Genomic DNA, 26,890 nt, shown 5'->3' on the forward strand with positions numbered 1-26,890 from the left:
TCACCACTATAAAATTAGTCTTTCAGGGTCAGAGAAGTTCTTTAGCAGTAATTTTGAACTTAGCGTACTGCTATAATAGCCCACCACCATCTCGCCCACCCGATCCATTCCCCATAGGCGATCAGGTGCTAGAATTAGCAGCCCGCCCACCGTTTTTTTTTAAATGATCAACAGGCAATTGAGTTTGAATATTATGCTGCCCACACCAGAATATGGTTGGCATGGCCAAGGGCAAGTGGATAAGCCATTTTTTAAAACACAGACTGGCTAAAAGTGTTATGATCCCGGTTGGTGTCCTTCTGGACGAGAAGGTCCCAGAATGGAACCCTGGCTCAAAAGACCATAACTTTTATTTTATTCAGAAAACATGGAAGAACAGAGTCGCAGGACTGCCATTGATTTTTAACACCAAAAAACATTTATTAAACATGAAAAATTTGACCATGATACAACGCCCCTTCATTGCCACTTATCTTCATAAATGTACATCAATTTTAGGAATAACACAGGCTACAAAATACAACTTCTGCTATAAGGTTTTCAGTAAAATTAATAGCCCTTGCAAACCAACAGGCTAGCTGTGGTTAGACGCACCACCCAGAACCATTGGTCAATCCCACCCAATAACACTTCCATGGATTTCTCCTCAAATTCCCCCAGATGATTGTCACACAAGTGTTTCCCAATTCCACTCTCAAAAGACGAACCTTAGAATCTCCTCTCAAACAATACTTTCCCTCAGCTGTTTTCAGCAAAGATCTGCCTCCAGGATTTCCAACGCTCCTTTCTGTATTGTTTTATCTTGAATTGCTACGTGCATTCAAATTTCCATCCAACCTCTCAGGTTTTCAGTCCTCAACAGAATGCTATTGCTTTGGAATGACTGGAAATAAGGACACCAAACTTGACTATTGCTTTTTCTCTACCCAAACCTATCATCTCTGCTCTTTACAGTTCTGCCTTTAACTTTAATGAACTGTACCCTGCTCAAATTCCAGTTCCTATTTTCTTTTTTACTTCAATCTTCATTGAAACCTCTCTTATTGCCTAATTTCTGGAACTAGCCTTTTTGCCTATTACATCATTGTTTAGCTTTCATGCTTCTAGTATGGCTGCGAAAGCTACTCTCTACTGTTAGGTTCCAACTGCTTTGGATTCAGGTAAACACAAACTCCAAAGGCCTTTTTGCTAAAGTGGCCCCTGGTTGCTAAGTAACGTCTCATTCTTTCTCTGAGCTCTTGTTTACATTTCACGCCGTAAACTCTCTGAAGCACAATAGAGACACAGCTCAAAATGAAATCAAAACCTGTCATACTTGCAAACACATTTGTTTAACATTTATCTAACTAAGGTTTTACCCTTCCTTACACAGAATCACTTCATAAAACTCACTTAAATCTATACCTTATTTCTAACATCCAACAATACAAACATAGATCACTTAAAGCTACCTCTGCTTCTGAACAAAAGTAAGAACTTCTTACTGTGTTTACCCCAGTCCAACGCCGGCATCTCCACATCATGACTGAACAAAAGGCCAGAAGGAATGTGAGGTACGTCCTTCTGGAGTGCCTGTGTGCATCATGGGCATTCTCCCCAAGGTGTTAACCTCCCCTTGTCACTTCCTGCCTGGCCATCAAAGCCCACTGATCCCTCCCCATCCAATACCTCTGAATTACCTCCCTCCAGGATCCATGTTGTCTTCATCCAGGGGCCTAGTTGCATTCACAGCAGTATCCAATAAAGAGTTCTACCGGGACCAACAGTTCCACAAGAGAAGGACTTCCTCCCACTAAGGAACGGAAGTCCCAATCTCACCTACTTGAGGCTGGCCAGAGTACTTTATGTCTACAGGACAGACTTGTTTAGTGTTGATTGGCTCAACCGAAATTTTTTCTGGGAATGGGCGGAGATGTGAGCAGTATGTGCCGTCCGTTAAATTAAACCCTGCAGTGAGTAGGAATTTCAACAGCACATCCTATGGCAAAGCGTGGAATTACTTATAGCAACATCAGTACTTCCATATGTAACTGCACATGTGCGGACTCCATTAGTTACAATTTCATTTTGCGATTTAAATCTCATTTTCAGATAGTTCACAGTGCAGGGCAATTGCCCAAAGAAGTTTACACTTCTGGGGAATTGTACAGCAACTATATATCCTAGCACAACCTTGGGGTATCCCTCCATATATGATGCTGGTGAGCTCAGAAGTCATGGCTCAAAGTTTAAAGGTGAAGCATGTTACTTGTGCACTTATTTCATGTTTCTGTTTGGGATGGCTGAGCTGATTTGGAAGGAAGCTAGGAGTTCCTGATGGCAGTTTAACAAAATCATAAAAAACATGTTGCAGAAATCTAAGGGATCTGATAAAGCAAGTAAACCCCAAATCCCTAAACCAATAGAAAGGTTCACACACACAGGGAAAAGCTAAGTGAAATAGTGTCAGCGACAGAGTTTTGTTTTACTTTTTTTATTAAGAAAAGATTAAACAAAACTATGGACCACTTCTTAATTATGAGCGGCACGGTAGCACAGTGGTTAGCACTGCTGCTTCACAGCTCCAGGGACCTGGGTTCAAATCCCAGCTCGGGTCGCTGTCTATGTGGAGTTTGCACATTCTCCCTGTGTCTGCGTGGGTTTCCTCCCACAGTCCAAAGATGTGCGGGCTAGGTTGATTGGCTATTCTAAATTGCCCCTTAGTGTCCTGGGACGCATAGGTTAGAGGGGTTAGTGGGTAAATATGTAGGGATATGTGGATAGTGCCTGGGTGGGATTGTGGTTGGTGCAGACACGATGGGCCGAATGGCCTCTTTCTGCACTGTAGGATTCTATGATGAGTAATTTGCAAATAGAGCAAAAGAAGCTCAATGTTTCTTGTGGAGTAAATTGCAGAAGAATTAAAGACAAAGTAGATTAGGACAAATGTTGAACTATAGTTTTAGAGCAGTAGCATCTTAATTAATTTGATTATTTCAAAGTTATTTTTTTCCTTACTGTCCAATGTCAAATCAGAAGGTGTTTTTCCAGCTTACATTTGACGCTAAAAATTGTCAAATATATTTTAAAATATATATTTTTTAATTGAATTCATTAAGCTTTCAAAGTCTGCCATTATTTGTTGTTACTACTATTTTATTTAATAGGCTCTCTGCTAGACATATTCATATTTCAAGTTGCTTTGCTACATAAAGAATTTGTTGCATTCCGTTTTAAATTGAGATTAATGAATACCTTTGAATGTACCAAATTTGTGGTTCTGTCTAACAAATGATATCTAACAAAGCTGGATGAATACTTTGGTGATTACTTCATGGGGTATGTCCTATTCCTGCTTGGGTTGATCATCTGTATCTTCCAACAGATTCTGGTGAACATGAAGACAAAAGCACTGATGCTTCAGGTGAGATTTTTTCACATCCTTGTGCTGCACCAGTCTATGGCCTTGCAAAGGGAACAAGAGAAGATTCTGTTTCAGAAAAACAGGCCAAACTCGAGGATGGTGATGGTTTGGGTCCATTGCCTGATAACTGGGAGATGGCATACACAGAAAAAGGGGAAGTCTACTTTATCGAGTAAGGAATTTTAAGCAAATTCTTATAAGACTTCTAGATGATCATTTTTAGTCAACTTGATTTGAAAATGTTCTATTCCAGTTTAACTTAAAATTATATAGTTAATAAAGAGCTGATGTTGCCAAAACTACAGCTGCTTTGAATAAGTTCTGTTGCATCTCTTGCATAGTTAATTAGATTGTGTAAGCAGATTAAATGTATTGATCGCAATTTGAACAATCAATTATTTTAAAAAAGGCTAGAGCTTTTTATTTTATTCTTAGCCATAACACCAAAACAACATCCTGGCTTGATCCACGTTTAGGTAGAAAGGCAAAGCTTCCAGAAGAATGTAAAGATGATGGTAAGTAAATCTACATTTCTTTGCTTAGCATGGGTACACATTTTTTTAAAAAATTCAGTTGCTTTTTTAGATTTGGTAGCTGGATAGTGCATCTTGCTGCTAAATAATAGTTAATGAAAGCAGCTAAGACTGGAACACAGGTGACCTTCACTGCTTGCTGCATATTGTTTGCTCTTCTCCAGCCCAGTGATATCAGCTGCAGCAGCGTAGAAACTGAGCTTGTCTTTTTCTGTACCTTGGAGACTGTTTCTGTGTTAACTTTGTATTTCTCATTTAAAATTGAAGGAGACAAGCTGCAATCTGGAAACAATGGACAGAAGCTAGGTACTGTAACTTTAAGTAATTTTCTTGTTTTATTCTCAAGAAAAATCTTTTCATATAGCCATCTTCTTTGATTTTAATCAAGAGTTTATACCATCTTATTTCTACATTTCCTCTGGTGTAATTTGTTTTGATTTCATGAAAATATTCACTAAGGAGTTAGTATTAGGAAAGGGATGTCAGTGTTACCTATACCATGCATCACTTGCATCTTTTGTTCTGTTTTAGTTGCAAAACGTGTTGTCTAAAATATATAAACTATGCTTCTTCTTTTATAAAATTCAAACTAATCAACATTCAGTTTTATCACAAAGCAAAACAAAACTAAATTGAAGAGGAATAATCTCCTACAAGGAAAATTAAATATTTTTAGGGAAAGGTGCTTTTATATTATGAGGTTTGTGTATACCAAACGAAGATATATTGCAGAATTATTTTGTGACCTTAGAATAGACTGCTTTTAATTTTCAGAATTTGCAGTGAAATTAGTAAAATCTACCCTAACCTGTTAAATTAAATATGTATAATGTGTATAAACTGATTAAATTAAACTGTGTGTCCCTAGAAGAACAGCGCTTGTCATGAACCTTAATTTGTGTTTATTGTTCCACTATCAGAAAATCTTGAGCAGTTTTAGAAGAAAGGCATTGTTCATTTTTTAAACTCATATTTTAGCACTTCTGATACTGATGTTTGGCATTTGAAACTGCAACATCTGCAAACATCTTTTTCAAATTATCTCTGTTCTTAATATGTGCATAACAGAACACAGCAAATGCTTGAACTCCAGCGGTCGTCTCCTTTTTATCTGCAAGCTGCACTGAAACAAACGTTCCCTTAGTAACCACTGCTACCAATGAGCCAGAGACCCAAAGTAATCAATTAAAATGGTCTCTGCAGTTACATCCATGGCAACAATGACAGAAACAATGATTTGTTTTTGTTGCTCTAATAAGATGGCATTCTTAATGTCAGTATGTGCCACATCACCTAAATCCATAGTGCAGCAACCTCTTCATGATTTTTTTTAAAATATTTCAGTTTTTACCCAATGCATCAAGAGAAACCACACTGAGCACTCATTGCCTATGGTATTTATTCAAGAGAATAGACTAGCATAATTATTTGATTGGCCTGCTGTTTGGATGTCTATTATACCCAAAGAATGCCTGATGTGCATCCTTTATTTCCCTACCAAAAGGATCAGCTATTTGTCTGCAGAAAAGGGTTCACTGCCACTTGTTACTTTACAAGTGGGGCCAATCTGTTCATAGAATAGAATCCCTACAGTGCAGAAAAAGACCATTCGGCCCATCGAGTCTGCACTAACCACAATCCACCCAGGCCCTATTCCTGTACCCCCGCATATTTACCCTGCTAATCCCCCTGACACTAGGGTCAATTTGGCATGGCCATTCCACCTAATCTGCACATCTTTGGACTGTGGGAGGAAAGCGGAACACCCAGTGGAAACCCACACAGACACAGGGAGAATGTGCAAACTCCACACAGACAGTGACCTGAGGCTGAATTGAATCCAGGTCCCTGGCATTGAGAGGCAGCAGTGTTAACTACCTTTTTTAAGGGCAAAAGCCAATGCACTCTGAACCACAAGACAGAAAGCCATCAGCACAGGGAGCCGCTTTCAACCGTACAATATAGTAAAAATTCTGAGTTTTTGCTGCTGGATAAATAAATAGCTGACATCAGAAATCAGTGCAGGAGTAGGCCATTTTGCCCCTCAAGCCTGCTCTGCCATTCAGCATGATCATGGATGATCAGACTGTTCCCTCAATTCCACTTTTCTTCCTACCCACAATAGCCATTGACTTCTTTGTTAATTGAAAAATATAAGAACATCGAGGAGAGGTAGGTCATTCAGCCACTCGACATTCGTTATGTACACAAGCACACCCTATTGAAAGCTGACACATTCATTGACGAGGAATAGCGACACCAATATCTGGCTTCGCATTCGGTGTTTGGAAACCAGATTAACTTAGCAACCGTGGTTTATGAAATGTGAGTTTTGTAGTACTCACACAAATGCAGCAAATTAAAAATATTTTTGTGATGAATTTGATAAAATTGATTGGCTAAAACATCTGGAGTTGTGAGTATTTCTTGACAAAGTAGGTACTATGGTAGATAGGACAATTGCTAAATGTTTCTTATACAAACTTAACAAATGTATGGTTTCAGTCAAATAAACTTCTTTCAATAACGCAAAGGAAAATCCCTCCAGTTTCCACCCTATACTTTTAATTAACCTGTTTAACTACATTGGAAAAATGTATCCGCCTATTGCAGAGCTGGTTATTTTGGTGTGAAGGTATTTTTGCAGCCATCCAGCGTGCAAGTATTTTTTTTGATTATTGCATACAAGTCCTCAAAGGCACAGTATTTTGCAATGTTGAATTTGTCTTGAAAATATGTGCATCTCAACTCTACAAAATTAAGTTGTATTTAATTAGTAACACAGAAATAGCATTTTGTTTTTGAATAAGATAGATTTTTTGATAGTCACCAAGTTCTACAGGATGTTTTGTGTAAAGTGCAGTGTTTCTAAACATGGGGATCTTCCTCAGTTTAAAAGCAAATAGTATTTTTATTCTCTATTTGGTTGAATTCATGATGGATCTTGTGATATAATAATTTTGTTGTAAGCAGATCATTCTGTAGGGTAATTTACATTGTATGTTGCCACCCTATATTCCATTATTCTAAACAGTGTACAACAATAGGCTTTCTAACGTTTGAGATGATCACAATTCAAGTAAGGAGGGAGACATTAAGCACGATATCTCGGCCGGTTAGTCTAACATCTGTCATTGGGAAAATGAGAGAATCGATTATTGAAGCAGGACACTTCGAAAATCATAATACAATCAGGCAGATTCAAAATAGTTTTGTAAAAGGGAAAGCGTATTTGACAATTTTATTAAAGTTCTTTGAGGATGTAACAAGTAGGGTTACTGTGGTGAGCACTGCTGCCTCACAGCGCCAGGGACCCGGGTTCAATTCCCGACTTGGGTCACTGCAAACTCTGCACGTTCTCCCCATATCTGCATGGGTTTCCTCCAGGTGCTCCGGTTTCCTCCCACAGTCCAAAATGTGTGGGTTAGGTTGATTGGCCATGCCAAATTGACCCTAGTGTCAGGGGATTAGCAGGGTAAAAATGAGGGGTTACAGGAATAGGGCCTGGGTAGAATTGTGGTTGGTGCAGACTTGATGGGCCAAATGGCCTCCTTCTGCACTATGGGGATTCTATGATCTATGATCCCATGATCTATGATTCTAGAGAGTCAGGATAAATGGTTAATTTTTTGGTTGCCATACTGTAACTAACAAAGAGTTACAAGGATCAGTGCTGGGGCCTCAACCATTTACAATCTATATTAATGTTTTGGACGAAGCAACGGACAATATTTTTGCCACATTTGCTGATGATACGAAGATAGGTAGGAAAGCAAATTGTGAGGAGGAATCAAAATTAGATTAAGTAGGTTAAGTGAGTCGGCAAAAAGTTGGCAGACGGAGTGTAATGTAGGAAAATAGAGATTGTTCACTTTAGCAGGAAAAGTAGAAAAGCAGAATATTATTTAAATAGACAGCAACTACAGAATTCTGCAGTGCAGAGGGATCAGCGTGACTATCCCCTTCGTTTTGTTGACGTTGAGGGAGAGATTATTGTTGTCGTACCAGTTCACAAGATTCTCTATCTCTTTCCTGTACTCTGTCTCATCATTGTTTGAGATCCGACCCATGACAGTGGTTTCATCAAGTGACGGGTGACCTAAGAACCGAGGACACCTTGGGTCATCCTTAGGTCAACAGTTCTTAGGTCATCCCTTCACTTGTTATACAGCCTGTCGACATTTTACACAAACTGATTATACTTAACGGCTTGCATTTATTTATTAGCACTCGTAATTACTTGTAAAGACTTGTTATTCAGCTGGCCTACACTGTCCGTACTTATCCTTTGACAGTCTTGATTACCTATTATGTCAGGCGATCATCACTCCACCTATATATTCTGTGCCTACGCACCTCTCTCCACTCCACCAGACGAAGGAACAGCACTCTGAAAGCTTGTGATTTCAAATAAACCTGTTGGAGTATAACTTGGTGTCATGTGACCGCTCATCTTGTCCATCCCATCCAATACTGGCATCTTCACTTCATTGTAAATTTGATTTGAATTGATTTATTATTTTCACATAGAACAGTACAGCACAGAACAGGCCCTTCGGCCCACGATGTTGTGCCGAGCTTTATCTGAAACCAAGATCAAGCTATCCCACTCCCTATCATCCTGGTGTGCTCCATGTGCCTATCCAATAACCGCTTAAACGTTCCTAAAGTGTCTGACTCCACTATCACTGCAGGCAGTCCATTCCACACCCCAACCACTCTCTGCGTAAAGAACCTACCTCTGATATCCTTCCTATATCTCCCACCACGAACCCTATAGTTATGCCCCCTTGTAATAGCTCCATCCACCCGAGGAAATAGTCTTTGAACGTTCACTCTATCTATCCCCTTCATCATTTTATAAACCTCTATTAAGTCTCCCCTCAGCCTCCTCCACTCCAGAGAGAACAGCCCTAGCTCCCTCAACCTTTCCTCATAAGACCTACCCTCCAAACCAGGCAGCATCCTGGTAAATCTCCTCTGCACTCTTTCCAGCGCTTCCACATCCTTCTTATAGTGAGGTGACCAGAACTGCACACAACTGCACACATGTATTAGCATACAGTGAAAAGTATTGTGTCTTGTGCATTATACAGACAAAGCATACTGTACATAGAGAAGGAAAGGAGAGAGTACAGGATGCAGTGTTACAGTCATAGCTAGGGTGTAGAGAAAGATGAAGATGTGAGGTAGGTCCATTCAAACGTCTGAAGGGAAGGAGGGAAGAAGCAGTTCTTGAGTCAGTTGGTACATGTCCTCAGGCTTTTGTATCTTTTTCCCGACGGAAGAAGGTGGCAGAGAGTTTATCTGGGGTGCGTAGGGTCATTGATTCTGCTGGCTGCTTTTCCAAGGCAGTGGGAAGTGTAGACAGTGTCAATGGATGGGAGGCTGGTTTGCGTGATAGACTGGACTTCGTTCCGACCCTTTGTAGTTTGTTGCGGTCTTGGACAGAGCAGGAGCCATACCAAGCTGTGATACAACCAGAAAGAATGCTTTCTATGGTGCATCTGTAAAAGTTGGTGAAAATTGTAGCGGACATGGCAAATATCCTTAGCCTCCTGAGAAAGTGGAGAAGTTGATGGGCTTTCTTAATTATAGCGTCGGCATGGAAGGACCAGGACAGATTCTTGGTGATCTGGACACCTAGAAACTTGAAGCTCTCGACCACTACACTTCCTGACTATCTCCTTCGTTTCATTGATGTTGAGAGAGAGATTGTCATCGCACCAGTTCACCAGATTCTCTACCTCTTTTCTGTATTCTGTCTCATCATTGTTTGAGATCCAACCAACTACAGTGGTGTCATCAGCAACTTGAAAATCGAGTCAGAGGGGAATTTGGCCACACAGTCAAAGGTATATAAGGAGTATAGGAAGTCTAGGGTCCAGTCGCAGAGGGAGGAGCTGAGTCCCGGGCTACAGAGTTTGGAGATGTGTTTTGTAGGAATAATGATGTTGAAGGCTGAGCTGTAATCAATAAATAGGAGTCTTAAATAGGTGTCTTTGTTGTCTAGCTGTTCCAGGGTTGAGTATAGGGCCAAGGCGATAGTGTCTGTTGTGGACTTGTTGCGGCGATTGACGAATTGTAATTAATCCAGGCAATGTGGGAGGCTGGAATTGAATTCGTGCCATGACTAACCTTTCGAAGCACTTCATAATGATGGATGTTATTGCCACCGGGTGATTGTCATTAAGGCACACTGCCTGGCTTTTCTTTGGTACTGGGATGATGTTCGTCTTCTTGAAGCAGATAGGGGCCTCAGATTGGTGTAAAGAGAGGTTAAAGATGTCTGCAAATACCCCCACCAGCTGGTACGTGCAGGATCTGAGTGCTTGTCCGGGTACCCCATCTGGGCCAGTCGCTTTCCGTGGGTTGACTTTTGAGAAGGCTGCCCTGATGTCTGCAATAGTGATTTCGGTTACAGGTTCGTCTGAGGCTTTCGGGGTGGAGGGTGTGCTCTCGCTGACCTCTTGCTCAAAACTGGCATAGAATGCACTGAGCTCATTGGGGGGGGCAGGGGGTGAATTGGTGCCAGCGATTTTACATCTTGTAGCCTATTATGGCTTGCAGGCCTTGCCATACGTGGTGGGAGTCTGTGTGGCTAGCCTGGGACTTTAGCTTGGTCCGGTACTGTCTTTTGACACATCTGAAGGATCTCCGTAGATCATAAATATATTTCACATTTATCCCTCTCCAAGTCTCAGGTATTAAATGGCTGATCGATGTGATGCAAGGTCCTGTGTTCAATGAAGGGTGCCAAATGAGCCACCCCCAATTATCTGCCACCTGGTCCCTCACTCAATCTCATCACAGTGAATCACCTTTAGTTCCACATGTGTGACATGAACAAAGTCACTCCTGATATGAAAATGATTTTACCCTTGTATCTCAGGTAAACATTATTTGGCCTCATGAGAATTGGTCATCAATGCTAGTTATTATCCTGCTACTGTCGCTGGATGTTATAAGAATGTTTTGCAACCAACCTTCAAGTAATTTCTTTCAAGTGTATTTTGCAATTACATTTTTTAACTGAGTTTTAGGAGCAAGTGCTATTCATCTTCAAGCATGATAGCCTTTATTCCTCCCTGCAAAGTGTTTTCTTATGCATGTTTAAGGTTAAATACTATTCCTTTCTTAGTTCCCATGCTTGACGCTGAACAATGGAAGTTGGTTCCACTCAGTGACATTAGGAAATGTCTGCCAGAGGGGATTTAGCGTGTGATGTCAAAGGTTTGTGCTCATCCTGTTGAAGCCATCTACTAACTTGTGAGGATATTACTTTGCTCTTGAATGGCTGCCTGTTGGTACTTAATGAGACTCTTCTGTAGTCACAGAATGCAAACCAATATGGAATTCATTGCATGACTTTGCACTCATTGATGTAGATAGAAAGGACTGGCCTTTGTGAGATGGGACAGTAAGAAGTCTCACAACACCAGGTTAAATGCTGAGGACTGCACATCTCTTGAGTGCTCAGCAGGATCTTTGAAGGAAAGAGGTTGTCATTGACAGCTGTGTCAATACAGACTGGGCCACGTGGCTCCCAAATGCAGCAGATAGAATTGGCATACTTCTGACGAGTGCAGAGTAATGAGTGTTTTTCAGGTGCGTGCTGTCGAGTAGCAGGTCACAGGTCACTGTATCCTGATCTCCACTGGCATCTTGGTAGCAAGATGAGGCTTCTGCATTATTCATGGTTGAGACTTAGTGTTTGAAGAGATGGTGCCTTCTGGGTGTAGTTCCCTTTTGAGGTCAATTGACAAATATTTTTTCCTGTTATTGCCACCTTGCTAAGCTGCTGTCATACTGGTATGCACTGGCATTTCAGCTGTCTGAAGGATGTCATGGACACTGACTTGTTGATGCCATAGTCGAAAGGAATGCACTATGTGTAATTTTTTAACGAGGTGCACTAGTGGAATGTTAACCACATTCCACAGTGGCCACTTGATCCTGAGAACACTACAATTATGATTGCTAAGTGCAATTCTCAACAGTTTCGGGAAAGGATACAATAATTACAGTCAACAGGTTTTATAAATAAGAACCACTGCAGCATAAAATGGCTTTCGGTTGTCTGTTTTTTGGAAGATTAAAGATGGAATATTAAAGATAAACAATCAAGGAAATCCCAAAGGCAGCCCATTCTCTCAGCTGTTCTTACTACTTTTTCTTTTTAAAATAGAATTTTACGTCATGCAAACAGGCCATTTGGCCCAATAGACCCATATCTGTAATTATGCTCTGAATAAGTTTCTTCTCCCCATGACACTGCACCTTATCAATGTATTCTATTCTTTTTCAATTATGTATTTATCCAGCTTTGCTTTGAAAGCACCAACATTCATTTTCAGTGATTAAAAACAGGAAATGTTGGAAAAACGCAGCAGGTCTGGCAGCATTTTTGAAGAGAGAGACAGAGTTAAGCTTTTGACTCCATATGACTCTTCATTTCCTATCTCCAATTCCCCTGGAGATGGTGATGGTGAGCCAGTCTTGAGCTGCTGTACTCCATCTGGTGTAGGAGCATCAGATGTGGTTCCCGGACGAGCATTCAGATCCTGCGCGGACCAGCTGGTGGGGGTTTTCACAGACATCATTAACCTCTCTTTACACCAATCTGAGGTCCCTATCTGCTTCAAGAAGACGACCTGCCAGGCAGCGTGCCTTAATGACTATTGTCCGGTGGCAATGACATCCATCATCATGAAGTGCTTTGAAAGGTTAGTCATGGCACGAGTCAGTTCCAGCCTCCCAGATTGCCAGAATCCACTACAGTTCACCTACTGCCGCAAACAGGTCCACAGCATACGCCATCTCCCTGGCCCTACACTCAATCCTGGGACACCTAGATAACAAAGACACCTATGTCAGACTTCTTTTTATTGATGACAGCTCAGCCTTCAACACCATTATTCCAAAAGAAAAACCCATCTCCAAACTCCGTAGTCTGGGGTTCAGCTCCTCCCTCTGGATCCTAGACTTCCTAACCCACAGACCGCAATCAGTAAGGATTGACAACAACATCTCCTCCACAGTCATCCTCAACAGCTGTGCTCCACAAGGCTGTGTCCTCAGCACCTTACTCCTTATACACCTATGACTGTGTGGCCAAATTCCCCTCCAGCTCGATTTTCAAGTTTGCTGATGACACCACCGTAGTGGGTCAGATCTCAAACAATGATGAGACGGAGTAGAGGAAAGAGAGAGAGAATCTGGTGAATTGATGCGATGACAATCTCTCCCTCAATGTCAACAAAATGAAGGAGATTGTCATCAACTTCAGGAAGCGTGGTGGAGGACATGCCCCTGCCTACATCAATGGGGACGAAGTGGAAATCGTCGAGAGCTTCAAGTTTCTAGGAGTCCAAATCACCTGTCCTGGTCCCCCAATGCCAATGCTATAGTTAAGAAAGCCCACCAACTAAACTAAGGAAATTTGGCATGTCCACTACAACTCTCTCCAACTTTTACAGATGCATCATAAAAGGCATTATTTCTGGTTGTATCACAGCTTGGTATGACCCCTGCTCTGTCTAAGACTGCAAGAAACATAAAAGGGTCGTAAATGAAGCCCTGTCCATCAGGCAAACCTGTCTCCCATCCACTGACTCTGTCTACACTTCCCGCTGCCTTGGAAAAGCAGCCGGCATAATCAAGGACCCCATGCACCCCGGGCATACCCTCTTCCAGCTTCTTCCATCGGGAAAAAGATACAAAAGTCGAGGACATATAGCAACCGACTCAAGAACTGCTTCTTCCTTGCTGCCATTCGACTTTTCAATGGACCTACCTTGTATTAAGTTGATCTTTCTCTACACCCTAGCTATGATTGTAACACTACATTCTGCACTCTCCTCTATGTATGGTCTGCTTTGCCTGTATAGCGTGCAAGAGACGATACTTTTCACTGTAAACTAATACATGTGAAAATAATAGAATCAAATCCATATTGCTGTTTGGGAGTTCCAGTACTAGGGAGGGCAACAAATGTTGAACTTGCCAACAACACTCAGATCCCATGAAATATAAAAGATAAATGCACAGTTGCTGGATTGCTTGCTTTTGCATGGGAAGGTGTAAGGTGAAGAGGCTGCAGGTGGTAGAAGACTGAACAGGGGCTTAGTGGAGGAATTGTCTCTTCTGAAAGTGGGAGAGGAGAAGAAAGGGTAGTGGCAAATATTTTTAGAACAGAGAAAATTGCAGCACAGGAACAGGTCCTTCGGCCCTCCAAGCCTGCACCGACCATGCTGCCCGACGGAACTAAAAGCCCCTCCCCTTCCAGGGACCATGTCCCTCCATTTCCATCCTATTCATGCACTTGTCAAGACACCCTTAAAAGTCACTATCGTATCTGCTTCCACTACCTCCCCCGGGAGCGAGTTCCAGGCACCCACCACCGTCTGTGTAAAACGATTTGCTTCGTACATCTCCTTTAAACCTTGCCCTTCGCACCTTAAACCTATGCCCCCTAATAATTGATTCTTCCACCCTGGGAAAAAGCTTCTGACTATCCACTCTGTCCAGGTCCCACATAATCTTGTAGACTTCTAACAAGTCACCCCTACCTCCATCGTTCCAGTGAGAACAAACCAAGTTTCTCCAACCCCTCCTCATAGCTAATACCCTCCATACCAGGCGACATTCTGGTAAATCTTTTCTGTACCCTCTCCAAAGCCTCCACATCCTTCTGGTAGTGTGGCGACCAGAATTGAACACTATATCACATGTGCGGCCTAACTAAGGTTCGATAAAGCTGCAACATGACTTGCCAATTTTTAAACTCAATGTCCCAGCCAATGAAGGCAAGGGTGCCATATGCCTTCTTGACTACCTTCTCCACCTGCATTGCCACTTTCAGTGACCTGTGTATCTATACTCCCAGATCCCTCTGCCTGTCAATACTCTTTAGGTTCTGCCATTTACTGTATATTTCCTATCTGTATTAGACCTTCCAAAATGCATTACCTCACATCTGTCCGGATTAAAGTCCATCTGCCATTTCTCCACCCAAGTCTCCAACCGATCTATATCCTCTGATGGTCCTCATCACCATAAACAAATCTACCAACCTTTGTGTCATCCGCAAGCTTACTAATCAATCCAGTTACATTTTCCTCCATTTATATATATATTACAAACAGCAAAGGTCCCCGCACTGATCCCTGAGGAACGCCACTTGTCACAGCCCTCCATTCAGAAACGTACCCTTCCAATTCTACCCTCTGTCTTCTATGACCGAGCCAATTCTGTATCTACCTTGCGAACTCACCTCTGGTCCCGTGCGACTTCACCTGCATCAGTCTGCCATGAGGGACCTTGTCAAAGGCCTTGTTGAAGTCCATGTAGACAACATTCATTGCCTTACCCTCATCAATCATCTTCATCACTTCCTCGAAAAACTCGATCAGTTTAATGAGACACGGCCTCCCCTTCACAAAACCATGTTGCCTCTCGCTAATACGTCCATTTATTTCCAAGTGGGAATAAATCCTCTCTCGAAGAATCCTCTCCAATAATTTCCCTACCACTGACGTAAGGCTCACCGGCCTGTAATTACCTGGATTATTCTTGCTACCCTTCTTAAACAAAGGAACAACATTGGCTAGTCTCCAATCCTCTGAGACCACCCCTGGATGTGGAGATGCCGGCGTTGGACTGGGGTAAACACAGTAAGAAGTCTAACAACACCAGCTTAAAGTCCAACAGGTTTATTTACCTGTTGGACTTTAACCTAGTGTTGTTAGACTTCTTACTGTGACCACCCCTGGAGCCAGTGAGGATACAAAGATTTCTCTCAAGGCCCCAGCAATTTCCTCCCATGCCTCCCTCAATATTCTGGGATATATCCCACCAGGCCCTGGGGACCTGACTACCTTAATGTTTCTCAAGAATCCCAATATCTCCTTTTTGATCTCAACATGACTCAAACTATCTACACACCTTTTCCCAGGCTCGTCATCCACCAAGTCCTTCTCTTTGATGAATACTGTTGCAAAGTACTCATTTAGTACCTCATCCATTTCCTCTGGTTCCACGCACAGATTCCCTCTCCTGTCCTTGAGTGGGCCAACCTTTTCCCCGGCTACCCTCTTGCTCTTTATATATGTATAAAAAGCCTTGGGATTTTCCTTAATCCTGCTGGCCAATGACTTTTCGTGACCCCTTTTAGCCCTCCTTACTCCTTGCTTAAGTTTCTTTCTACTTTCCTTGTATTTCACATTTGCTTTGTGTGTTCCCAGCCTTGACAAAAGCTTCCTTTTTCTCTTTGACTAGGATCACAATATCTCTCATTATTCAAGGGTCCCAAAACTTGCCATACTTATCCTTCATCCTTACAGGAATGTGCTGGTCCTGAATCCCTATCAACTTACACTGGAAAGCCTCCCACATGCCAGATGTTGATTTGCCCTCAAACATCTGCCCCCAATATACATTCTTCAGTTCCTGCCTAATATTGTTGTAATTTGTGTTCCCCCAATTTAGCACCTTAACTTGAGGACTACACTAATCGTTATCATCAGTACTTTAAAGCTTACTGAATTGTGGTCACTGTTCCCGAACTGCTCCCCTACTGAAACGTCAACCACTGGCCGGGCCCATTCCCCAATACCAGGTCCAGTACAGCCCCTTCCCTAGTTGGACTAGCTACATACTGTTTCAAGAAGCCCTCCTGGATGCTCCTTACAAACTCTGCCCCATCCATGCCCCTAGCACTATGTGAGTCCCAGTCAATATATGGGAAGTTAAAATCTCCCACCACAACAACCCTGTTACTTTTACACCTTGCCAAAATCTGCCTACATATCTGTTCCTCTATCTCCCGTTGGGCGGCCTATAGTAAACCTCCAACATTGTGACTACACCCTTCCTATTCCTGAGCTCTACCCATATTGCCTCGCTGTATGAGCCCTCCGATGTGTCCTCCCGCAGTACAGCTGTGCTATTCTCCTTAACCAGTAGTGCAACCCACCCACCCTTTTTATATCCCCCTCTATCCTGCCGGAAACATCTGTATCCTGGAACGTTATGCTGCCAATCCTGTCCTTCTCTTAACCAAGTCTCTGTAATAGCAACAACATCATAGTTCCAAGTACTAATCCAAGCTCTAAGTTCCTCTGCCTTACTGTTACACTTCTCGCAGTGAAACAAATTTTAGTGGTGTTGCAGCTGGTGGTTAATAACCAGATAAAGCCAAGGTGGATGCAGTTGCAGGAGAGGCCAAGGGAGACCTTATGATGCTTATGAGTGAGGGAAGATTTGAGAATAGAAGCGCAGGAAATGGGACTTACACAGTCTACTTCTACAGTGCTGTTAGGTAGGAAGTTCCAGGACTTTAGCCCACAATGATGAAGCAGCAGTGATAGATGTCCAAGTCAGATGGTATTTGTCTTGGAGAGACATTCAGAGTGGTGTTTTCAGCTACCTGTTGACCTTTTCCTTCCAGGTGGTGAGATTGTGGGTTTGGGAGGTACTGCCAAAGAAGCCTTTACTGGTTGTTGTAGTGTATTCTGTATATAGTATAGACATAATGTGGAGATGCTGGCGTTGGACTGGGGTAAGCACAGTAAGAAGTCTCACAACACCAGGTTAAAGTCCAACAGGTTTATTTGGTAGCACAAGCCACAAGCTTTCGGAGCGCTGCTCCTTCATTACGTGAGTTGGAGTTGTGTTCACAAACAGGGAATATAAAGATACAAACTCAATTTACAAGATAATGGTTGGAATGCGAGTCTTTACAAGTAATCAAGTCTTAAAGGTACAGACAATGTGAGTGGAGAAAGGGTTAAGCACAGGTTAAAGAGATGTATATTGTCTCCAGCCAGGACAGTTAGTGAGATTTTGCAAGCCCAGGCAAGTTATGGGGGTTACAGATAGTGTGACATGAACCCAAGATCCTGGTTGAGGCCATCCTCATGTGTGGGAAACTTGGCTATCTGCTCAGTTTCTGCTCAGTGATTCTGCATTGTCGTGTGTCGTGAAGGCCGCCTTGGAGAACGCTTACCTAAAGATCAGAGGCTGAATGCCCGTGACTGCTGAAGTGTTCCCCAACAGGAAGAGAACACTCCTGCCTGGTGATTGTCGAGCAATGTTCATTCATCTGTTGTCGTAGCGTCTGCATGGTCTCTCCAATGTACCGTGCCTCGGGACATTCTTTCCTGCAGCGTATCAGGTAGACAACGTTGGCCATGTTGCAAGAGTATGTACCACGTACCTGGTGGATGGTGTTCTCACGTGAGATTATGGCATCCGTGTCGATGACCCGGCACATTTTGCAGAGGTTGCTGTGGCAGGGTTGTGTGGTGTTGTGGTCACTGTTCTCCTGACGGTTGGGTAGTTTGCTGCGGACAATGGTCTGTTTGAGGTTGTGCGGTTGTTTGAAGGCAAGAAGTGGGGGTGTGGGGATGGCCTTGATGAGATGTTCGTCTTCATCGACGCGGCTGCCGGAGTTCTTCCACAAACCCTTAGAGGCCAACAACAAACACAATGAGACAGCCAATGAACCGGAACAGCCGACAGATAGATCCGCGGTGCAGCAACCAAAGAGGAAAGACTCGAATTGGACTCCTCCGGAAGACCGTTGCCTTTGACTCGACGTGTGCCCAAGCCGTCAGGAGGTGCGTTAATGCCAGATTCATCAGCCGCACTCACAAGATAGCCCCAAACATCACTCGAGCACAAGGCAATGCCATCCGCGCTTGAAGACCAACCGCAACATTGTCATCAAACCAGCAGACAAAGGAGGGGCCACTGTCATACTGAACAGAACGGATTACTGCAAAGAAGTGTACCAACAACTGAACAACGAGGAACACTACAGACAATTACCCGCAGATCCGACCAAAGAACACACCCGTCAACTCAACAGACTGATCAAGACCTTTGATCCGGATCTTCAGAGCACCCTCAGTGCTCTCATCCCACGTACTCCCCATGTTGGAGATCTCTACTGCCTCCCGAAGATACACAAGGCCAACACACCTGGTCGTCCCATCGTATCAGGCAATGGGACCCTGTGTGAGAATCTCTCCGGCTACATCGAGGGCGTCCTGAAACCCATTGTACAAAGAACACCAGCTTTTGTTGCGACACTACGGACTTCCTACAGAAACTCAACACACATGGAGCAGTTGAACCAGGAGCACTCCTCATCATAATGGATGTCTCGGCACTCTACACCAGCATCCCCCACGACGATGGCATTGCTGCAACAGCCTCAGTACTCAACGCCGATAACTGCCAATCTCCAGATGCAATTCTACAACTCCGCTTCATCCTGGACCACAACGTCCTCACCTTCAACAACCAGTTCTTCATCCAGACACACGGAACAGCCATGGGAACCAAATCCGCACCTCAATATGCCAACATCTTCATGCACAGGTTCGAACAAGACCTCTGCACCGCATACCGATACATCGATGACATTTTCTTCCTTTGGACTCATGGCGAACAATCACTGAAACAATTATATATGATGACATCAGCAAGTTCCATCCCACCATCAGACTCACCATGGAATACTCTCTGGAATCGATTGCATTCTTGGACACATGCATCTCCATCAAGGACGGTCACCTCAGCACTTCACTGTACCGCAAGCCCACGGATAACCTCACGATGCTCCACTTCTCCAGCTTCCACCCTAAACACGTTAAAGAAGCCATCCCCTACGGACAAGCCCTCCGTATACACAGGATCTGCTCAGATGAGGAGGATAGCAACAGACACCTTCTGACGCTGAAAGATGCCCTCATAAGAACAGGATATGGCACTCGACTCATCAATTGACAGTTCCGACGCGCCACAGCGAAAAACCTCACTGACCTCCTCAGAAGACAAACACGGGACACGGCGGACAGAGTACCCTTCGTTGTCCAGTACTTCCCCGGAGCAGAGAAGCTACGGCATCTTCTCCGGAGCCTTCAGCACGTCATCGATGAAGACCAAGGCCATCCCCACACCCCCACTACTTGCCTTCAAACAACCGCACAACCTCAAACAGACTCTGTCCGCAGCAAACTACCTACCCAGCCTTCAGGAGAACAGTGGCCATGACACCACACAACCTTGCCACAGCAAGACGTGCCGGATCACCGACACGGATGCCATCATCTCACGTGAGAACACCATCCACCAGGTACACAGTACATACTCTTGCAACTCGGCCAACGTTGTCTACCTGATACGCTGCAGGAAAGGATGTCCCGAGGCATGGTACATTGGGGAGACCATGCAGACGCTACGACAACGGATGAATGAACATCGCTCGACAGCCACCAGGCAGGAGTGTTCTCTTCCTGTTGGGGAACACATTCAGTAGTCACGGGCATTCAGCCTCTGATCTTCGGGTAAGCATTCTCCAAGGCGACCTTCACAACACTGTTTTACTTTCAGTTTTATATTTGATGTAGTGCAAAGAGCAGCTTTTTAATTAAAAGTGTTATGTGTTAGCATGCAAACCAAGTCTTTTCTTTTTCTGTTAAAACCCACAACCCATAACATAATTAGGACATTACAGAAAGAAAACATCGAGAAAAGATCCTAAAGAAGTAAGAAAAAAATTGAGGGTCCTCACACTTCGAATATTCGAAGGCTGGGGAGAAGCAACAACGGGATTAAAGATTAAGTGCCAGTGAAGGAAGTCTCAAGTAAGAAAAAGCTCTCTGTGATTTTCAAAGAGGGGGGTTTTCCAATCAATGAAGGGTGAGATTCCAGGCAGTATTTGGCATATTTGCAAAGAGTGTATGCTTTGCTGTATAGCTGGGGTCATTTAAAAAAAAAAGTCAAAGGTCTCCAGATTAAAAAGGACAGTACTGGGAAGACAGTAAAAAAATATATACTGAGCAGTCTCGAGCGACTAATGCCTACAAGAGAAATGGCAAGTCAATTATGTTCCATGTGCCCTTTCAGTTAAGAAAATGAATCAGGGAGTTCCTATGGCAAGCATTTTCAGTGCTTTGTACAAGCAAATAAAACTGAATACGAGTTACTTATACCAGTTTTTCTCAATACAATAGGAAGTAAAACCTATCACTTGCTCCAGAACTTGGTTCATCCAGCAAAGCAAGGAACTACTCCCATCGTACCTGTCATGAAACCAGATGGTTCAATTTGTATTTGTGGTGGTTTTAAAACAACCACAAATCCGGTGTTGTGTTCTGATCTGCTTCCTTTAATTGAAGATTTGTTTGCTGGGTTATGCGGTGGACAGAAATTCAGCAAGATTGATCTTTCACAAGCATATTTGCAGATGAATGTAGCTGCTGAGTCATAACCATTGCTTACCATCGTTACTCATAAAGGTCTTTTACATTGTAAAAGATTGCCTTTTGGAATAACATCTGCACCAGCCCTATTCCGAAGATCGATGGATCAGATTTTAAGTGGTCTCTTTGATGTACAATGTTACCTGGATGATTTTCCAATTAGAGGGTCCAGTGAACAAGAGCTCTTGAATAATTTGGAATAACATTGGAACATCTTCAAGCACAAGGTTTGCATACCCAAGAAAGAAAAGTATGACTTTTTCCAGACATCAGTTCATTATTTGGATCATGTTATTGATAGTAAAGGCCTACATCAAGCACCTCATAAGGTGGATGCTATTTTAGAAGCACCACATCTGACAAATACGATGCAATTGAGGTATTTTCTAGGAACAAGAGGTTACAGGTATAGGTTGAGAGATGGTAGATTTAAAACTGAGATGAGGAGGAACTACTTCTCGCAGAGGGTGGTGAATTTGTGGACATCGCTGCCCATAGTGTGGTTGAGTCTGAATCATTAAATGGTTTCAAGAAGTGGTAGATACATTTCTGATAAAACAAAATGGGTTAAGGGGATATGGGGAATGGTAGGGAGGTGGATTTGAGATCAGGAAGAGATCAACGATGATCTGATTGAATGGCAGAGCAGACTTTGAAGGAATTGCCTATTTCAGCTCCTAATTCCTATGTTTCGATTAGTGAATTATTATGGTGAATTTGTTACAAATTTAGCATTAGCCTAAAGTGCCATGGCAACAATTACATATAGATTTCACTGGTCCATTCGAGGGTTACAGGTTCTTAGTCATATTTGATGCACACTCAAAGTGGCCAGAAGTAGTTATCATGAGATCTACTACGTCTGAACAAACCATTGAAAAACTTGACGAAAATGTTGCAACGTTTGGTAAACCAGAACAGATTATTACCAATAATGATTCACAGTTTACTTCACATAAGTTTGAGGATTATCTCAAAGTAAATGGTAATAAGCCTATAAAATCCACACCTTATCATCCATCAACCAATGAATTAGCTGAACGATTCTTACAATCCATAAACATTATTTAAAAGCTTCAGAAGAGCAAGATTTGTTATGACATTATGTGAATAGCTTTTTAGCATCTTATAGAAACACTACTCATACAACTACCCAAAGCTCAGCTGCATTACTCCTCTTAAAGAGAAAGTTAAGAACTATGTTTGATTTATTATTACCTCCAAAATCTTCAGAGGTAGTATAGCATCGACAACAATCTCAAGTTGCTAGACGAGATGTGAAGGCAAAACAATGCTCATTTCAACAAGGAGATCAAGTGTTAGCGCATTATTTTACCATGAGTGAAAAATGGTACCAGCCATAGTTTTAGCAAAAACAGGTCCAATTTCTTATACAGTTCAAACTGAAGATGAACTAGTTTGGAGATGCCATGCTGACCAATTGTTATCATCTTGAAATGATTCCTCCGAATTATCTCCAGAAGTACCAATTTCTTTAGTCCCTAGTGTTGTGAATTTATAAGACTTAGTTGTATCTGAGTTGCCTGATGATTGTATCTCAGCTACTATACTGAATGAGAATGATGCAGAATTAGTTCCAAGAGAGGAAGTGTCTACTGAAGTTCCAAATCATACTTATAGGGTCAAGGACAGCCAAATTCCAGAGTGTATAGAATGAACAGAGATGGACATCCTCTCCGATTGACTTCCTTAGTGACTGTGTATAATGATTAATAATGCATAGTATTGTGTCTAGAGTATTATTTATCCTATGTATGATGTAGTAGTAATTTGTTGTCATGATAACAGAAGTAAAGGGACAGGGATGTTATATATTTTAGAAGGGTTGCAAGGTTTGAAGAGCTGATCACCGATTTGGTAATTAGGACATTAGACAGATCTTCAGCCATGCCGGACAGACCACCACTGCTCCAAAAGGGTACCTTCTCCCTTACAGCACTCAGCATGGAGTCACCAACCATTGGCTGCACTTGCAGATTTCCTGGGCTACTCTCAAACCCACTTCACTTCAGGTCTGCTTCCTGCAGCTCTTTCTTTAGCTGGGAACCTTTTCCTCTGGAATCTGACTTGTCCAGTGTTAACATCAGCTGGAATCATAACACCAGCTGTTCATAGAATATAACATGAAGGAAAATCATCCAATTCACAATCCAATATCAACTGTTCTAAGCCATCACCAAAAGTTCAAGTTACCCCCATTTTAAAAAATATAATATTAACTATCACTACTAAGTGTAACAAGTAAATTTTGTAAACAAAGTGTAACAAGGAAATGTTGTCAACAGAGTTTTGGTTTGATTCATTTGTAACACAGTTACAAGAAGTTGACTGACATGACAATGCTTCACAGTACTGTGATCATTAGTTTAAACCCCAGTTCTAGTTCATATTTTATCTCATTAAGCAATACTTTCACTTAGCTCCTGAATTGTCTGGAAGTGTTAGAAGCTATCAAATCTATAGTTTTATTCACCAGTTGATAATGCATAGTGTAAGTTTGCATAAAGTTCATAACTTTAAAAAGCAAGAATAAGTAAGAGTGAGCATGGAAAAGATTTCTAACATTTAAAGAAAATGTACTAGCTGAGTTGCTCTTGCTGAGAGCCAGCTTAGATGTCACAGGTCAATTCTATGGGCAGAATTACACGCAGGCTGAATTTTGTGATTCCCTCCGATGTCTTTTGAACGTCTTGCTACATTTTATGGTCCTCCCCCGCCGCAACATAAAATTAGGTAAAATTTCACCTTGTGATTAAGTAAAATGTAATAATGACCGCTGAAAATAAATGTTCAGCTGTGACATAATTGAACCCAATTTCAGTGAGCCTGAATCTAGTAAAATTCTTTAATATCACTCTATAGTGCAAACATTACAATACTTACATTTAACAGTCGAAGTATATGTTAATGCCTTGGGATCATTCTGGAACTTTGATTCCATAAAGATAAGGAAACAGGATTAATGTAGATAGCTCCACTGGAATCTGATATAAATACACTTCATATTTCCTCCTTTTAAAATGGATAGTGATGGACTACAAAAGGTGGCTGCCCAGGGTCACCTGACTCTAGTAATTTCTGTGGTCCATGAGGTAGATAATTTGCTGCTATTTTAACAGTGCTCTAGAAATACTAAGTTATCCCATCCAAGAGAAAGGGTAATAATGCCCATTTAATTTAGATAATGCTTCAAGGCCTTTGGTATTAGTATCTGGTTCACCAATATTCACCTGAACAATCTTTAAAATTGACTCAAGAACAGCTTCTTCCCTGCTGCTGTTAGACTTTTGAATGGACTTGCCTTGCATTAAGTTGATCTTTCTCTACACCCTAGCTATGACTGTAACACTACACTCTGCGCTGTCTCGTTTCCTTCTCTATGAACGGTATGTTTTGTCTGTATAGCACGCAAGAAACGATACTTTTCACTGTATGTTAATCTATTTGACAATAAATCAAATCAAAAAAAATTGGCATGCCTCGTGTAACTTATGGAGGTATGAAAGTGTGGCTGTCTTACGGGATAAGTAAAATAAAGGGCTGGACTATTGATCAGGAGACATGAGTTCACATTTCACCATATGGCTGAGATATCTAAATACAATGAATTGAATGAATCTGGAATAAAAAGCTAGTTTACAAGATTGTCATAAAAAACCATCTGGTATATTAATGGTCTTTCGGGAAAGAAATCTGCTGACCTTATCTGGTCTGGTTTATATAGAACTCCAGAACCCAGCCATGTGGCTGACTCTATCTACCCTCTGAAATATTCTCAAGGGAAATTAGGGATGCACAATAAATTCTGGTCTTGTTAGCGACATCCCATGAACAAATAAAATAGTTCAAAAATGTTTAGAGGCAGATATTCTTTGATGTGAAATACTGACATTTTATAAAGAGAGTAGGCATGACAAGCATATTTTCTACTGTTTTGTATGGCCTCATTAAAGGAATGTACCTTCACCCTCACATCAGCAACACGACCCGCAGTGATTTGGTTGGCTTCTTATTTCAGATGACCCATCCCATAATGAAGACTACACTTGTATATATGCAAGGATCATATTTGCCAAGGAGCAGGTTTCCACTCAGGGTTGTGCCCTGGCTCTGAGGAAGGGGTGGCATTACATTACATTCAGGCTGACATTCTTCGCATTTATACTATTGCCAAGACTGTTGTATTCCATCTTTGAAATATTGCCTTCCTCAAAATGTCTTCATAGTGCCATGCCCAGTGAAGGCATGTCATATTCATAACTTTTAAAGCATAAAGTGTGCTCAGTGTGGAACTACAAAAGGTGGCTGCCCAGGGTCACCTGACTCTGCTGATGGTTAAGAAACTGCCATGTTGTCTCAAAAGGATAAAAGGACAGATTCCAGACCAGAGATTTCACTACTCATCTCCTGAAACTATCCAAATAGCTATTTCCTGACTTGAATGAGTCGTTCTGAAACCAAGACACAATTGTATGTGTGATGTAGCATTAGATTTTTGGGGCAATGCCTGAAAAAATAGCCCTCCCTATTTAACCCCTAACTATTCAAATAGTCCATACACTTGGGTTAAGAAACATGTAGCTCTTCATTTTTTAAAAACACTGATTGTGGACAGTAAGGGAAAGAAACAGGGGTTTTAGTTCTTGCTTCCCATCTCCCTGTTTTTGCTCCCCGATATAGGTTTAACTTTTGTTTCCCCATACTCTAGTAGCTGCACTTTCAGCCACCATGCCCCTGCTTTCTGGTGCCTCCTACCAAAATCTGTCTTCCTTATTTCCTCAGTCTGTGTCTTCAATATCTTTTAAGAGCTTTTTTTGCACATCTTTGAGCCCTGTTTCTAATTCCATAAGACGAATTTGCCATCTCAAACAATGTCCATTTTTTCTTCTTGTGACTGAAGTGTTCTCTGAAAGAAGAAATGTAACATAAATGCAAGTTATTATTACTGCAGGGAAAATGTCCACTGTGCTTTGTTTTCTGAACTATATTAAGTAAAAAGCAAAAGATAAACTGTTGAGGAAAAAGCAAGAGACTTTTCGCTAGAAAATAATTCGCATGCTTTTACTTGCATAATTGTTTACCTTTCTTGTTGTGGTTGCAGTAATGCCTTAGACCTGGTTTGGGTTCAGATAGAGTAAACAGTTCAATCAAAAATATCTGCACTTCTTGAAATAAATAGCCATGGAATTAGGTCAGGAGTTCACTGACAATGTTATTGTTCTCACATGACAGATTTCTATAATAGTGTTTTTGAGTCACAACATTGTGACTTTATTTTACTTAATGCCCTATGGAGAATCTATTGGTATGTTTACTGATGTTAGCTCCCTGTTTTTAGCTGTTTTTTTGGTTTCAGAATTGTTGAGATCCTATTCTGATCCCACTTAAGAGTTATCAGGGATGGGCAGAAAATGCTGACCTTGTCAGTGATGTCCACATCCCATGAAAGAATAAAGAAAATAATTTTAATTCTGTGATACTCCATGTTCAGTCATTTCCCTGTCTCTCAGTTTCCTTCCACTTTTGATTGAAATAAACATTAATGTTTGTTTTGAAATTCTTCCAATATTTCACAATTATCACGTATTTCTCATAGTATTGTCCAATTTTCCAAACTAAAAACATTTACTCAGTTATTCAACCTCAAAAATCCACCAGTA

General features: G+C 41.8%; 1 protein-coding gene across 1 annotated transcript in view; it reads left to right on the forward strand.

Annotated features, from left to right (window-relative positions):
* The window catches only part of magi2a (membrane associated guanylate kinase, WW and PDZ domain containing 2a), a 725,408-nt gene that overhangs the window by 524,298 nt on the left and 174,220 nt on the right, over positions 1–26,890 (forward strand). The window contains exons 6-8 of the mRNA XM_078235593.1: positions 3,365–3,575; positions 3,839–3,918; positions 4,204–4,242. Of these exons, the coding sequence (XP_078091719.1) occupies positions 3,365–3,575; positions 3,839–3,918; positions 4,204–4,242 (330 nt within the window). The remainder of the gene's footprint in view (positions 1–3,364; positions 3,576–3,838; positions 3,919–4,203; positions 4,243–26,890) is intronic.

This window comes from Mustelus asterias, chromosome 19, assembly GCF_964213995.1.
Source record: "Mustelus asterias chromosome 19, sMusAst1.hap1.1, whole genome shotgun sequence".
Classification (NCBI taxonomy): Eukaryota; Metazoa; Chordata; class Chondrichthyes; order Carcharhiniformes; family Triakidae; genus Mustelus; species Mustelus asterias.